Below are 15,206 nucleotides of genomic sequence, written 5' to 3' on the forward strand. Positions count from 1 at the left end.
ACTGCACAATGTTTTGAAAAGAAAGTCAGTTCGAGACCAGTTGGAAACGTGTTGGCCTGTAGAGGGATCGGCGCCACCGGGCTGTACTTGCCCAAGACACACCACAGGAAATGGTGCCCCAACGAACCTAGTGGTCTAGGGATCCAACCAACCAACCAATGCAAATAAAGTGTCAATAAAAAATTAGAAATACTACAGATTTACCATGAAACTATTACTGTAAAACTACCAAAGTTATACTCCGGTAATACTACAGAAATACTACACATATACAGTAAGTCACAAAGGGAGTACGCCCTACACATTTCTGCAGAGATTTCATTATACTGTTTAATAGAACATGACTTAAGAAATTAACATTAATATGATAGTTCATGTATTTTTGCCTTTTATTCAAATCAATGTTTTTTTTTGTTTGTTTTTTACTGAATACAGTTTTTTTTCTACCTCTAGGAGTCACTAAATATTACACACTGTCCCTTTAAAACAGGGACCTAATGTACTATTTTGCTTTAATTATGAGCCTTTTTCTTTGTCAGGCCAGATTCATGTTTCTGACTGGCCATGTGCAGCCGCGGGCCGTAGTTTGTACACCCCCGGTCTAAACGGATGTCTTAAATTTACCTCAATGGAGTTTCTCGCAGCTGTGAGCACAACTTGATCCTGAAGCGCTGTGGGGACTCTATTGGTTGGCAGTGGGGGTCTCTGTTGCCATGGCGACCACGAACAGATGAGGTCACCACTTCGCCACCTCCTCTAGGGGGCGAGCTGCTTCGGGGACAGGTTGCACAACGGCGAGCTGTGATTCGCCAACGTTTCTACAGGAAGTGAAGGCTCCGCCCTCTTTTGCTGTCTGCCTGCTTAATTATTTAGCGCGCTGTCATGTCCTTAGTCCTGCCTGTCATTTTCATCATTAGGGGGCATTTAAAGGTATTCTCACTTTCATGTTTTGTTTAGTTTGAACTTTTGTACTTAAATATTCTGTCTGCTTCTTTCATGTCTTGTTCAGTAGTTGCAAGATAGTGTCCCAACAAATTCGTTTTTTTCTTGTTTTTGTTCAGTTTGTATTCCAACAAACACGCTGAAATTACCAGTTTTTATTTAACACTCATAGATAATGACCATATGTTCACTGAAATAGTGTTTATAGTTTACTCTTTAAGTGTTAGTTTAACACCGTTGCTGAGTACCTAAAATAAAAATAGAGTGTTAAATTAACACATCCTCAGTACTGTATTGCCTTACTTTCATGTTTAGTTCTTTCAGAGCTAGTTGATGTCTCAACTCATTCTGTGTTGTCTGCTTTTCAGGGGGTTGTTAAGGGTCTATTCTTTCGTAACCTGCTACTTTTTTAATGCTTTGTTTATACCTAGTTTCCAGATTTCTTCCGGCGATCATGCCTTTCGACTGGTAAATTCTATTTTTCACGCTGTCGGCACCAAGTCACAAACCTTGTTTAATGTTTTGTTCGGTTATAACTAGTTAGTGTGCCTGCATTATTTCCTTTGGTCTCGTCTTAATGGCACTTTCCTTGTATCTCTGTCCACATATCAGAATGTTTCTGTTGTCATCTGACTTTCATGTTTTAGTTTGTTGCATTTGAAGGTGTAAGGCAGGGGTTGGAAAAAAATGCCTGATTAACATATAGTATGTCACAAAAGTGAGTACACCCCTCAGATTCATGCAAATATGTCATTATAATGTTTAATAGAACAACACAAAGGAGACATCGCTTTGACCTAATGAAAAGAAGTTTGTGTAAAGCTAATATAATAGAGTAAATTATTTTTTCCCATCAAAAGACTCAAAATATAGCCATCAATAACTTAACCCTTAGATACAAAAGTGAGTACACCCCAAAGACACTGCACCCCTATTCTTCCAAACAAAGCACTGCTTGTTATTTTCCCTCCAAAATACTATGTGACCTGTTACTTTTATTAGGTCTCAGGTATGAATAAGGAGCAGGTGTGTTCAATATGTAGTACTCTGGCATGCTGGTCACTGAAACTCCCAAGATGACACACCATGGCAAGGAACTCTCTGGGGACCTTAAAAATGAATTGTGGCACCACAAAATGCTGGCCAATGCTAAAAGATGATTGCCAACACTCTGAAGTAGAGCTGTAGTACATTGGCCAAGATCCTCCAGTGCACTCACAACAGGGCTTGCGTTGGATGTCCGAAGAAGCTGAGTGTGCACAGCGTCACGTCCAAATGCTATTTAAGAAAGATACGCGCAGGAGTGCGGTCAGCGTTGCTGCAGAGATCAAAGAGGTGGGCAGTCAGCCAGAAAATAATCAGACCATACACTCTAGTAACTTTCACTTTAGGGTGTACTCACTTTTGTTGCAAAGGGGTTTGGTTAATGGCTATATTTTGATCCTTTTAAGGGGTTGAAATAAAACTTTACATAGACTTATTTTCATGGTGTTTTAGTGATGTATCTTCAGTGTTGTTCTATTAAACATTACAACAAAATCCCTACGGAAATATGAGAAGCGTACTCACTTTTGTGACATATTATAATTCTTTATAAATGCCAATAGAGTCAAATAGTTTCAAAACACTAAAATACACAAATAATTATATTTATTTACAAATAACAATGTTATAGAAATTAAAGTTTATCTTAACTTTTTTCCTGGTCAGCCTACATCAGTGCTGTGATAGCGAAGGACCGACAGCCACTCCACTCCCTGGGGCCTCTCAGGAGGAATAGCCTAGAACAGAATCTGCTGTTGTCCTTTACAAAGTCACATTTGAGAGCATTCTGGCCTATAGCACCACTGTGTGGTATGCTGGAAGCAAGGCAGCAGACAGGAAAAACCCACAGAGAGTAATCAACACAGTCCAAAAGATCATCGGCTGCTCTATGCCCATGCTTGTGATACCGTAGCAGACCAATTAACATTATAAAAGACAATATCCAACCCAGCCACCACCTATTTGACTTTTGCCCTCTGGTAGGTACTACAGCTCCCTCAAATCTAGGACAAACCGACTCAGAGACAGCTTCTTCCCCAGGGCCATCACCGTCCTAAAGAAGCGCACAAAAATGTGAAAATATACCTTGTGGCTTATTTTGGATTTTTTTTTTGAAAGGGTGAGTTACTTCCTTAAAATCATTGAGGCTCATTTTGACTTTCATTTTTCTTGTAAATGATGGTTTTAAAACAAGGTGCAAGCAAAGCTCTTCTGTAAAAATGTTACTAAGAACTGCAAATGAAAAGTTTACAGTAAATTTTCCTTCAGCGCAGTGGACGCGTGTGAAAGAGGAGAGTGCAGTGTGTGCAAACTAGAAGTAAGATCTTGGCCGGGTTCAGGCATAAAATGTCAATCATTAGGTTGGGCCAAGCCGGGCTTCTTTCTTCATAACAGTAGTGTTGGATAATTGTATTTGGTTGCTTTGGTCGTTTTTTTTTTCCTTTTTCTTGTTTTTATGGTCGATTTGGTCTTTTGTGTCATGTTTTGTTGTATCTGGGTAGTTGTTTGGTCGTTTCTGGTCATATTTGGGGCGTTTTTTGATTTTGTTAAATTATTTATTTTTTGTTTTTTTGGGGGGGTGGGTCGTTTTCCGGGGTGATTTTTAATTCTTTTGAAATTTTTGGTTGTTTTGGATTTGGTGTTTTGGGGATGTTTTTCATTGATTGTTGGTATTTTTAATAGTCTTTTGTCGTTTTTTTGTGCAGTATTTTAGTTATTTATTAAGTCTTTATTTTATTTATTTAGTTATTTTTAAATTATTATGATTATTTTCTTTTGGTTGTTTAATGGTCATGTTGCCCTTTATTTGGGGTAGGTTTATTTGGTTTAGGAAGGGTATTTTGTCGTTTTTGCCCTTTTTATTGTATTTGGGCATTTTAGGACATTTCCTGTCATTACTTCATCGTTTTAATGAAGAGGTAGCGTGGTGACACAGCCAAGCTCAGCTTTTATTTTTAGAGAAATGTATTCTAATAAAGAACATCAATATTTCAAATCTTTCTCTCCGATGCTCCCGGTGTGGTAAGGGACGTTGCTTTGTCTCGACTTTATTGGCTTGTCTCGTTTCAATCGGTTATCTTTTCGTTGTCATGACAACTTTTTAATTTCCTTCTAATCTGGCATCTCATTCTCTTTAAGGACATTTTTTTAATTTTGCTGCCGTTGAATTCAAAGTAAAAGAAGGCGCTTGATGGACTCCAGAGTGGAAGCAGCTTTTATTTTGAAACCAAGAAAAGAAATTGGATGGAAACGGATACAAATCAGTGTCCTTGTCTTCCTGAAGTCACTTCATATTTGTTGACCGACTTTGTTTTACATCTCTTCAGCGCGTCCTGACTTGGCAGCGGCTTGGGGTGGGGTCTCGGAAGACGTGTTTCCTGATTGGACGCCATGCATTTGTGGGTCCCCGATTGGCTCCGGGGTCTGCCCGGGTTCCATGACGTCGATTCCCGACGGTTCCGGGCTGATTTTCTCATCGGACCCTGGCAGCGAGGACGCTAGGTTTGTCAAAATATTCCTGGAAAGAACTACAAAAAGACAGGAAATTAGGAGGAGTTACCCGGCTGATGAAGACAGGAAAAGGTGGGGAAAGTAAAACAGGAAGTGAGGTCGGACTGGAAGTTGATGAGGGGAAACAGTTGATGACGACACCAAACTGCTTTAAGAGGAACATGTCCACTACGTGTTTTACCAGCCCAGTTTAATTGAAAGAAGAAATTGGCAGAGTGCTAGGGTGCCCACTGGTGGTGGCTTGGAAAGCGTCACCTGGTTGCTGATTGTCCATTTATTTATAAAATCAAAATGTATTTTTAGAGCACTTTTCTGACAATGAAGTCAAACTCAAAGTGCTCTTTAAAATAATAAAATTCAACAAAATTTAAAAAAACAAGTTAAAAAAAAAACGACATGTTTGGTAGGCAGGCTGGCTGGATGCTTGCTATTTTAGATACCCAGGTCCAGTGAATGTTGGAAGCTAGCTTGCTGATGGGCTAGTTACCTTAGAACGCTACAGTGCATACAATAGGTAAGCTTGTTAGGTATGCAGGCAGGTAGTTTTATGAGATAGAAAAGTTAGGTTGTTGGGAAGGCAGATCTGCAGCAAGCTAACATTTAAGTCGCTCCAGAGTATACGAAACACAGAGACATCTCCCTTGTTCACCAAAGAAGGCAGTAGCAGCGCCGCAGATGCGGCCTACTGCAGCTAAAGTAACAACTCTCACAACCAACCAACCACACCAACACCAGATTCATAACCCATGAAACAGATGACCTGGAGCTACAACCGGTGGGAAATTGCTATATTCGTTACGGTTTATTTTTGTCATCGCTGAGACCTGGCTGAAATTGAGGTTATCTAATACTAGCACGCAGCAAGCCTCTCTATATCGCTTTCTTAAACTGAAAGGAAAAACCCTTTGAAAAACAGTACTATTGTATAATGACAATATAGACCATTCATTCAAGTGCAATTCTGGATTCAGTTTTCTTTTTGTGATTAATAGTTGGTATTTTGTTGCAGTTGTACATGTTCAGTCGATAACGATGACATTTGGAAGTAAGTTTTACCCTTGGGCGCTTTTATGAAGGTGCGACATCACTTTGCGGATTTTCACTTTTATACAGGGGGTTCTGGTTCCCATTACCTGCGATAAACAAGGGATTACTGGAAAGTCTGTTAATGTGGAAGGTGTTGATTCATTTGAAGGTACGAGACCAAGAATAGCTGGAACTTTTTTCTGTCTGCCATTTTTACCTGTTTCCAGTTCAATTGTTTTGTTGATTTTTGAATTCATTTCAACATCTGGGATAAAACGAGAAAATTGATACAGCACGGTAAGACTGTATGGTGATGGGCAAAACCAGCTCATGACGTCAGAAAACAAAGTGATTTCGGAAAACTGGAAGTGAGGTCAGAAACCAGGAAATGAGGTAATCAAAAGGAAGTGATGTCACAGGAACCACACCCACCTCCAGCGGGCCGGTAGTCGGCGGCAGAGGACGATCGGCGGCCGAACGGACTCAAAGTGGGTAGCATGATCAGTGTCAGCGAGATAAAGATGATCTGAAAACAAGCGTGTGCTCGTCAGCTGCTAATTGCAAGATTTCGGGAGCTCTTACAGGTACTTACCAGTAGGCAGGTGCTGGTCTGTGCTCCCTTGCTAACTGATTGCTTGACCAGAGACTGAAGGTGGCGCAGTTGAGTCAGCAGGGACCTGGATGCACAAAAAACAGATAAACACCAGTCAGGGATGTCATAAAACAAGCTAACTTAGTGGAGAGGTGCTCGTACATGTTGTGCTTCTCCAACTGGTCCACCTTCTTCTGTAAATCTTTGTTCTGTGCTGAGCATGAGGCCGCCCTGCAAGATACAAGACGAATGATAAACGTGGGTCATTCTTTCATGTTTTGTTCAGTTAAAGCTGGTTAGTGTGGCTGCATTATAGTTAATGTTGTTCTCATTGTCATGGCACTCATTGTTGTTCCTTCCGTGTGTGGGAATGTTTCTTGTGTTGTCTTACTTTCATGTTTGTTTATGTAGTTGTTTTTCCCTGTGTCCTCTTCCTTAAGTGTTTAGTTCAGTTAGAAATAAGTGTACCTGTATTATATTTCTTGTTCTTGTTGTCATGGCCATCTCAGTCCATGTGTGGGAATATTTGTATTGTTGTCTTGCCTTTTATGTTTGTTTATCGTAGTTGTTTATCACTGTGTCCTCTTTTTTCATGTTTTTCAGTTAGAGCTAAGTATTAAATGTTTTAGTCTTGTCATCTTATTGTTGTTATTATGATTACGCATTATGTTTCATGATCTCGTCGCCATGACACTCTAGTCGTTGTTCTTTCCATGAGTGGTAATGTTTGTTGCGTCGTCTTACTTTCATGTTTCGATTAGTAACACCTGGTTAGCATAGCCGCGTCATTTTTCATGGTGTTTTTGTTAAGGCACACTTGTCGTTGTCTTGTCCATGTGGGAAGATTTCTCGTGTTGTCTTACTTTCATGTTGCTTTGTCCCTGTTTCCTCTTACTTTTGTGTTTTGTTCTGTTGGAGCTAAGTAAGTGTACCTGCATTATTTGTTTGTGGTCTCCGTCGTGACACTTGTCCTTGTTGTCCATGTTTGGGAATGTCTGTTATTTTGTCTTACTTTCACGTTTCTTTATGTAGTTGTTCTGTCTTTTCCTCTCTCTTTTGTGTTTTGTTCAGTTAGAGCCAAGTAAGTAAACCCGCATTATTTTTTGTGGTCTCTTTGTCATGACACTTGTTGTTGTTCCGTCCATGTGTGAGAATGTTTGTTACGCTGTCTTACGATCATGTTCGTTTGTGTAGTTGTTTAATGCCTATGTCCCATTCCCTTCATGTTTTGTTCAATTAACGCTAAGTAAGTTAGCGTCACTGGCATGACAAAAATTACTGTGTTGTCACACTATAAAACCAAGCTGTGTAAGAAGCCACCCCGCTTGTGTTGTCAAGGTTACGCCGACCTGTATTATCACAACACCAAGGACCGCTGGCGCACCCCTATAGGCACAAATACAGGTGTGGCGAGTTTTCCATTCAGTGATGCACAATAACAGATAAAATCCTGCTCCTGGAGAAAAATAATAACTGATAAGTTGTTTTTTTTAACAGCATGCTATACAAAAAAATGTATGTATAATATTTTCCTCTTTGTCTTTATATCTGTCCAATTACAATAATATACAGCCTTGATCGGGAACCTGTGGCTCGCCAGCCATATATGGCTCTTTTCATGAAAACATCTGGCTCTGCGGTAAAATTCAGCTTTTTCAAATGATCTCCACGTTGTTCCAATTTAGATACACATGGAGCAAAGTACTATATTTATACATATATGGCACAGTCTCAACTACAGTTTACAGTCAGGGTGTCATATCAACATGCTTTGGTTTGAAATGCTTTATATGAAAGCTCATTCAACAATTTATGTTCTCTGTTTAGATACTTTATGATGAAAACCCACAGAACACACTAAACACCACAAAACGCTAGCCAAGCACCAAGAGCAATTTGACTGGGTAAGCGCTGGAATGGACAGAGCTATGCACACAGCACACAAACTTCCTTCACTCTGCCTACCGCTGCCTATGCAGTAGGTAAATACTTAGATGTCATGGTTTGCAGTACTTTTGTGATATTATTACAAAAGGATTTACTTGCGCATGTTATGAATATTGAATAATGTGCCGTAATGTCAAACCTCTCGCTATGCATCATATAAATAATGTTGGCAAAAACATAAAATAATTTCTCTAGAATAGGGGTCTCCAGCTACTTTTTGTTACTAATTAAAGCAAAGAGCACAGTATGATTTGCATTTCTAAAATAGCATCTTATCGTACCATGTTAATTATTGCGGTCAATAGACTTAGTTAACCACCGAAAAAAATCATAATGACCCAGCACTACTGAGCTATTCTCAGAACTGGTCCGCAGGCACCTCTGCTCACCTTCTGGGGCACGCTGGTGCCCACGGGCACCACATTAAAGACCGCTGTTCTAGATAATCTTCATAACGGTTTCCAGACTTTACCGCTGTGTTGTGTATATAAAGCGCACGTGTTGTGGAAAAGAGCAACTCGGCCTTTTTCTCGATGCCGACACGAAAAAAAAGGAGAAACCGCGCCATATTTAAAGCCACGGTGTTTAAAATGGATCAAAAAAGCAGCTGCTTGTAGTCCAGAAAATACAGTATTTTAGTATATGTTGCAGGATGCCCAAAAACGGTCAGTGGGTGCAAAAGGCCCCACCCAAAAGAGGAGCAAGCCAAGGCACCTGTCCTCCAAGTTGTCAATGTACTCCTTCTTGCGCCGCCGACTGTCCTGCGCCGACTGCTTGTTGCGAATTTTCCGACGGACTTTCTTCAGGATGCGCTCCTCAGCCTAAGGACGAAGGTCAGGTCAGAATTCAGCTGCATTTGGGTACGACAGCCACTCAGAAGTTTGACCTTGGTGAGAGGCAGATTTTCTGGCAAGGACACGCCCTCTTGACTCAGCAGCATCTCTTCCTCCGCCGTCAAGTGCAGAACGCCGCCAGCCTAGCACGGATACGTTTCCCCCCCCCTTTTCGATGAGCACAGGAACATTTCACAAGATGTTTACGCGCTCAGGCTCACCTCTTGCTCGGTAGGCATGTCTTGTTCCAGTGGTAGCTGGCCAATCACACAACTGTCGGGCAGGAAGTGATGCGAGCTCCAAGGGTCTGCACAGGAAAGACGATTAACTCCAACAGGGACAGACTGTTACGGATAGAGTTCTGTCTTTTGTATTCAGTTTTTTTTTGTATCCTCCAGGAGTTGACCAGTGATGGTGCAGTGGTGTTCCTGTACACGCCTCCATGTCAATCACCGGTCCCCAGCCAATCACCTGTCCTCTTGTTTTTTTTTTAAAGGTTCAGTTTAGCTGATTGCATACCTGCCAACTTTTGAAAGTGAAAAAGACTAGTAACTACATTCAGGTCCAGGATGATGCCGCGGGGCGGCGGGGGATGAATTGAAAGAAAGTTCTTTAAAGCCCAATAATGTATTTAATATAACAAAGTCATAGAAAACTTTTCTTTTCAATATTTGATACAATAAGAAACAAAACATTTAATTATATGTGTATAGATACAGGGTTGGGTAGGGTTACTTTAGCTTGATTATTTTCAATTACTTTTGGATTACTCCAATACCAAATATGCTAATAAAAGACACTAAATATGAATAAAATTACAAAATTTTGTGCAGGCTTGAGGAGTAACGGAATACATGGAACGGCAAAAATGATGTTGGCAAGCTGTTAGGATTTATTTTCATTTTGTTTCTGTCGCATTTTTTGTTAGTTTTGCCGGAGATCAAAGAGATCAAAGCCAGGAGGGAAAGCTTACCATGTGTTGTGAGTCATAATTTTATTCATATTTAGTTAATTGTCTTTTACTAGCATATTTAGTATTGGAGTAATCTAAAAGTAATTGAAAGTAATCAAATTAAAGTAACCCTACACAACCCTGTATATATCTCATCTCATTAGCTGTACCGCTTATCCTTATTAGGGCCGCGGGGGGGCTGGAGCCCATCCCAGCCATCTCCGGGCAGTGGGCAGAGGACACCCTGATGGTTGCCAGCCAATCGCAGGGCACACGGGGACAGACAACTCACCCGCTCAGTCACACCTAGGGACAATTTCGACAGGCCAATTCACCTGAAATGCATGTCTTTGGAATGTGGGAGGAAAGTGGAGTGCCCGGAGGAAACCCACGCAAGCACGGGGAGAACATACAAACTCCGCACAGTAAGGCCGGTAGCTGGATTTAAACCCACGCAGGAGGTTCCCACGACCTCAGAACTGTGCCGCACACTCGCTAACCACTGCGCTGCCGTGCTGCCCCCGCCCCTGTATATATATATATATATATATATATATATATATAAAATTATATATTATTAAATCTTTGTGCCCAGGAATACACCACCTCGTGTTAGCGAGTACACCTCCTCTCCGATTCCCGCAGCCGGGAATCGGAGAGGAGGTTAGCTCCGGTAGCTACCGAAGACTTATAACGCCTTAGCTCTGGCACTGCATCCACAATAGGGCCCCCTCATCACGCCGGCGCGAATATTCTTCAGGGTAAGGAGTTGATTCTGGCAGCGCCAATAGGCTTTTGTTTGAAATTGTACTTCGTCTTGCTGTGGAATGTTTTTACGATTTTATTTTCTTTTTTTTTTAAGGGGAAACCTGTAGTTTTTGTGATCCCACCGTAACACCGTAGTGGGTTCAAGAAAACTACTCATTACGGCAAAACCGTAGTACTTGGCAGGTATGTGATTGTGACAATGGAAGAGAGAGTTGACCGTTAGGTTGTGTGAGTATGTTTTTGTTATCCTGTCTATGTTTATTATGCAAATATAGTGTTCAAAGCAGGGGTCCGGAACCTATGGCCTGCGAGCCGTAAATGGCTCTTTTCATGAGTACATATAGATCTGCGATAAAACAGAATTCATGCAATTATTAAATGTGTTGATAATCACATTGCCGTTTGACACCCATGCAAAGCTGAGATCATATTGTTGTACACGGGCGTCGGTCCTGTTTATATAGGACACAATTTCAACTACAGTTTATACTGACCGGGTCACCCCAAAATACCCCGTTATGGCTGTAAATCACTAAATAGTCCTTCAGATAGAAGCTCATTAAACAATCTGTTCATTGTTGAGACACTTTGATAGTATATTGATATGGGACACTGGTCCTGGCATTGATATTTTTACTTAAATGTTATCAAATGTCACAGTGAAATAAAATGCGCTGAAGATTTAGCTTTTGTCTGGAAAACGGGCATGGCGGTTTCATTGAATTTTGACGTAAAATACATGGTGTGGCTCTCTCAAGAAGAAAAATTAAATATTTTTTTGCTTTTATGGCTTGGGTTCCAAAAGAGTCGCAACCCCTGGTTTAGAGTGTCAAAAAGGTCCTGTCTGTATCTGTGTAACAGGAGAAGGGCAAGGCCAGATGCTAATGATGGCAAAGTAAAGCAATGGTGAAGCAATGTCCATCCAACTGTTATGATCTTGGCCCGAATCACCATGAGGCTGCATTTGTTCTATTGCGCCTTCATGTGGAAAATAAATGTCATGACAGACAGCGTGATTAAAATGATACCATGGATTTGATGGGAAATGTGATGCGAATGATCCACTCTTGCAAAGGACTGATGAGGCCAGGGTACAGAGAAAAGTTATTCTAGTTTATAGAGGTTTGGGTAGACATGTTTGTGCTGCTCCCAGTAGTCAAGGGGATTTGCCATACAAGTTTTTGTTGGGTTCCCCCAGGTAAGTGTGAATTTCCTCACGCGCATCGGAGGTTTCACTCTTGGTCCTTCTCTGAGAAATATACAGCACATCGTAGGCTATGCTGCTTGTTAAAATGGCTCACCTGGGCGTGGTTCTATTTGTGTTTGTATCCTTTTTTATGCTGAAGCCTATAATGCCTCAACATAGATGAAGTATCCTTTTGGTACCCAAGTTCTTTAAAACAAAGTTTAGACGTCCCTTTCCTTGCCATAATCACATTCCTATTAATATTTTGTTTTTGATTGTATTTTAACCTTTGTCTTTGTATTAGGTGTTTCAGGTTGATGGGTGGGGATAAAGGAGGGGAATTAATTGTCTTATTGTACATTGAATATTTTAATACAGCACTTTGAGTGGCAATATATAGCCTGAAAAGCGCTTAACAAGCACATTTGATTTGATTCCCCGTTTGAAATATAAGCAAGTAGAAGAAAGACATTAAAACCAGGGTTATTGTGTTGACACAAAAATGTACACTGGCTATTCTAATTTGAATCTTTTTTAGAAGAAATCCACTCAAAATGATTCCAGACAGTGGATGTTCTCTTCTTTTCCATTGTGGACGGTGCGTCTATCGTTAAACGAATTCAATTAAATTGAAGATGCGAGTCGGGTGTGTCTCGGTGCGCCATTTCATTTCGAATCACCCGCAAAACTATCTGTTGTCTGCCGAGGCTTCAGACTTAGCAACGCAGGTTCTGAGGCTTCGAGCGTGGCCACAAGAGTAAGCAACACATGTCCTGATGCGGGCTTTGCAGATTTTTATCCTTTTTTTTCGGCACAGTAGGGAACCTCACTACTAGATATCCTGCTTTAGATGACATCACATAGATAACCTCTGTCCAAATACACTAGGTTAGGCATGGTGGGGTCCAACCTACTTTGTAGTATATAGGCTAGGTTCTGGTAAGGTTAGTTAGATTTGTCTGTCGAATTCTGAGGTAAGAGGTGTAGGTAAGAATAGGACTGTGTTGTCTGTGTGACACCTTTGTCCAGTCCTTCTCCCTTCCATAGCGCCTATGGGGTGTTTTTTTGTTTATATTCCTTTTGGAATCATGTTTGATAATTCACTGTTGAAAATAAACCATTTGCGTCTAAAGAAATCATTTTTATGTCTAAAAAGGTATTACAGTTATACACAAACTGTTACATTGCTGCTTACCACCACCACTCACCAAGTTGTATTGCGATGACGTCCAAGCTGGCCTGCTCCGCAGCTTCGCCACCGAGGTCATAAACCAACTGGTATACGGAGGGGCCAGTCGGGGCCAGGCACTCTTCCGTCCTCGATGACGTGCTGTCATCGCCGAATAGATCATTGGGGTCAACGGCCCGGAGAGCATTTTCTGATTCGCTGTCACTCAGCGACTGTGTGGAGAGGGCAGAGTTTGAGCATGAGAAGCTAGCACATATTACCTGAGGCTGAAGCGACACTTACAACACCGCCAAGATGTCGCTCACTACGGGGACACACCACCTCCTGTTGACAGCTGAGCGATGCTAAGTCACATATGTTTTCTGTGGCCATCGCCTGCACGGAAGAGTGACAAATGTTGTTTGGATTAGAAACACACTCAATTGGTCCATGGTTTTAGTATTTTTCACCGTCAAGATTCTGGTGCTCTTCAACTTAATAGCTGTGCCAAAGCCCTGTACAAATCAATGCAATGCCACACTCTACTGCAGGGGTTGGGAACCTTTTTGACCCAATGTGCCATAAAAGTAATTATATATATATATATATATATATATATACATATATATATATATATATAATATTTTATTTTTTTGTGAGAGAGCCACACCATATATTAAGACAAAATTCAACAAAACCAGACAAAAGCTAATTCTTCAGCACATTTTATTTCACTGTGTGATGATTTAATCAAGCCTATAAAACAATAATAATGCCTGTCCTGTGCAGCCTGTGTCCCATATGAAAACAAATATACAACTTAAAATTTGTCTCCCTCCCGCAGTTACTAAAGAGTGTTGAGGCTCATTTTGACTGCCATTTTTGTCCAAAATGTTTTTAAAACAAAGAGGGAGCAAAGTTCTTCAGCCCATTCCAACAGTTTGCCCAATTAAATTGCTCTCAAAGGTTTTGCAAGAGCTTCTGTGCGTTTAAAAATGTTTTGTGGCTTTTCATCATAACATGTCTCAACAATGAACATAGATTGTTTAATCGTTTAATGAGCTTCCATATAAAGTATTGTTTATCTATTTACAGCTGGAAAGGGATCTGCTGGTGTGACTGTAGTTCAAAGAGTAATATATATACTGGACAAAACCTAGGTACACTTTATGCTTTCATGATTTTGCATGTGCAACAACCAGATTCAAATATAGTCATATTTTAACTATTTGCACAGGTTCTAATTTATCTCCGAGCCATATGTACTAATGAGAAGAACCATATACGGCTGATGAACTATTGATTCCTGACCACTGCCCATCTGGAATCTGCATTTCACTGCCGTAGGTTTTGCAATTTGAGGAAAAGTGGTTCAAGACTGGGATTGACAAAGAATTCCATTCCAGTATTATTGGAAATTGAATAATCTATTCAAATGTATAGCAAGATAGTGAATATTATTTACAATGGGATTAAATGTGGCACTCCAGGAGAGACATGTCATATAAAACTTAAAAGCCATCTTTTAGAGTTGTGAAGAAGCTAATCATGGTTGTACTCAAGCGTATAAGACAATCAACTCTAAGTCATATCTGTGTGTGGTAATGCAAAAATAACGTAAACGCAATGTAAAAAAGAAAGCTTTGTCAATAAAGCAAATAGTAAAAAAAAGGGGGGGTTTTGTCAATATAATTTTTCAACGAAATCCAAAAGGGAAGAGTAAACGAGCAAAAATGGGAATGGTTGTAACGTCATTATTTGTTTTCCTTCCGTGCAACAGGATGTCCTCCGGCAATGTGCACGGAAGGAATGCCTTTATTTCCTTCACTCTTTTTCCAACTCTGCTTTCGTTTTCTTAGCTTTTATTTTTAAGTATGTTTTAATTGCTAACTTTAATTAACGACATTACACATTGAAATTGATTAAACCACGTCAACGCCGGGGAAGGGACTCACTGTTGTGACGTCACAGACGGTGCGCAAGCTTCACAAACTCCACACTGTGGAGTCCAAGCGTGAACAAAGAAATAATTACAAATAGAATAAAAAAATAACAACCAAATGCGATGACAACTTGAACCAAATCCAAAAGAAGTCAAAAGTATGTTGCTTCACTTGACATGTCAATGTCTTCCTCCTACTTTTCGTTTTCTTTTTCGGTTTTCTTTTTTCACCGAATTCTGCACATTATTGCTCCATGCGGTCGTTTTGAGAATTGAAAATAGAAAATAAAGAATG

The 15,206-nt window shown here is 40.4% G+C and overlaps 1 protein-coding gene across 1 annotated transcript; it reads right to left on the reverse strand.

Moving 5' to 3' along the window:
• Positions 1–4,178: 4,178 nt before the first annotated feature.
• On the reverse strand, positions 4,179–15,145 carry creb3l4 (cAMP responsive element binding protein 3-like 4). Its single transcript, XM_088326635.1, has 10 exons — positions 14,925–15,145; positions 13,273–13,365; positions 13,010–13,202; positions 9,117–9,202; positions 8,949–9,038; positions 8,777–8,883; positions 6,278–6,346; positions 6,116–6,200; positions 5,956–6,049; positions 4,179–4,514 (listed from the first exon to the last, which is right to left on the reverse strand). The coding sequence occupies exons 2-10, from the start codon at positions 13,360–13,362 to the stop codon at positions 4,300–4,302; spliced, it is 1,029 nt and encodes a 342-aa protein (XP_088182761.1). The 5' UTR covers positions 13,363–13,365; positions 14,925–15,145; the 3' UTR covers positions 4,179–4,299.
• Positions 15,146–15,206: the final 61 nt, after the last annotated feature.

This window comes from Urocampus carinirostris, chromosome 2 (assembly GCF_059441175.1).
Source record: "Urocampus carinirostris isolate Australia breed hairy pipefish chromosome 2, RoL_Ucar_1.0, whole genome shotgun sequence".
Classification (NCBI taxonomy): Eukaryota; Metazoa; Chordata; class Actinopteri; order Syngnathiformes; family Syngnathidae; genus Urocampus; species Urocampus carinirostris.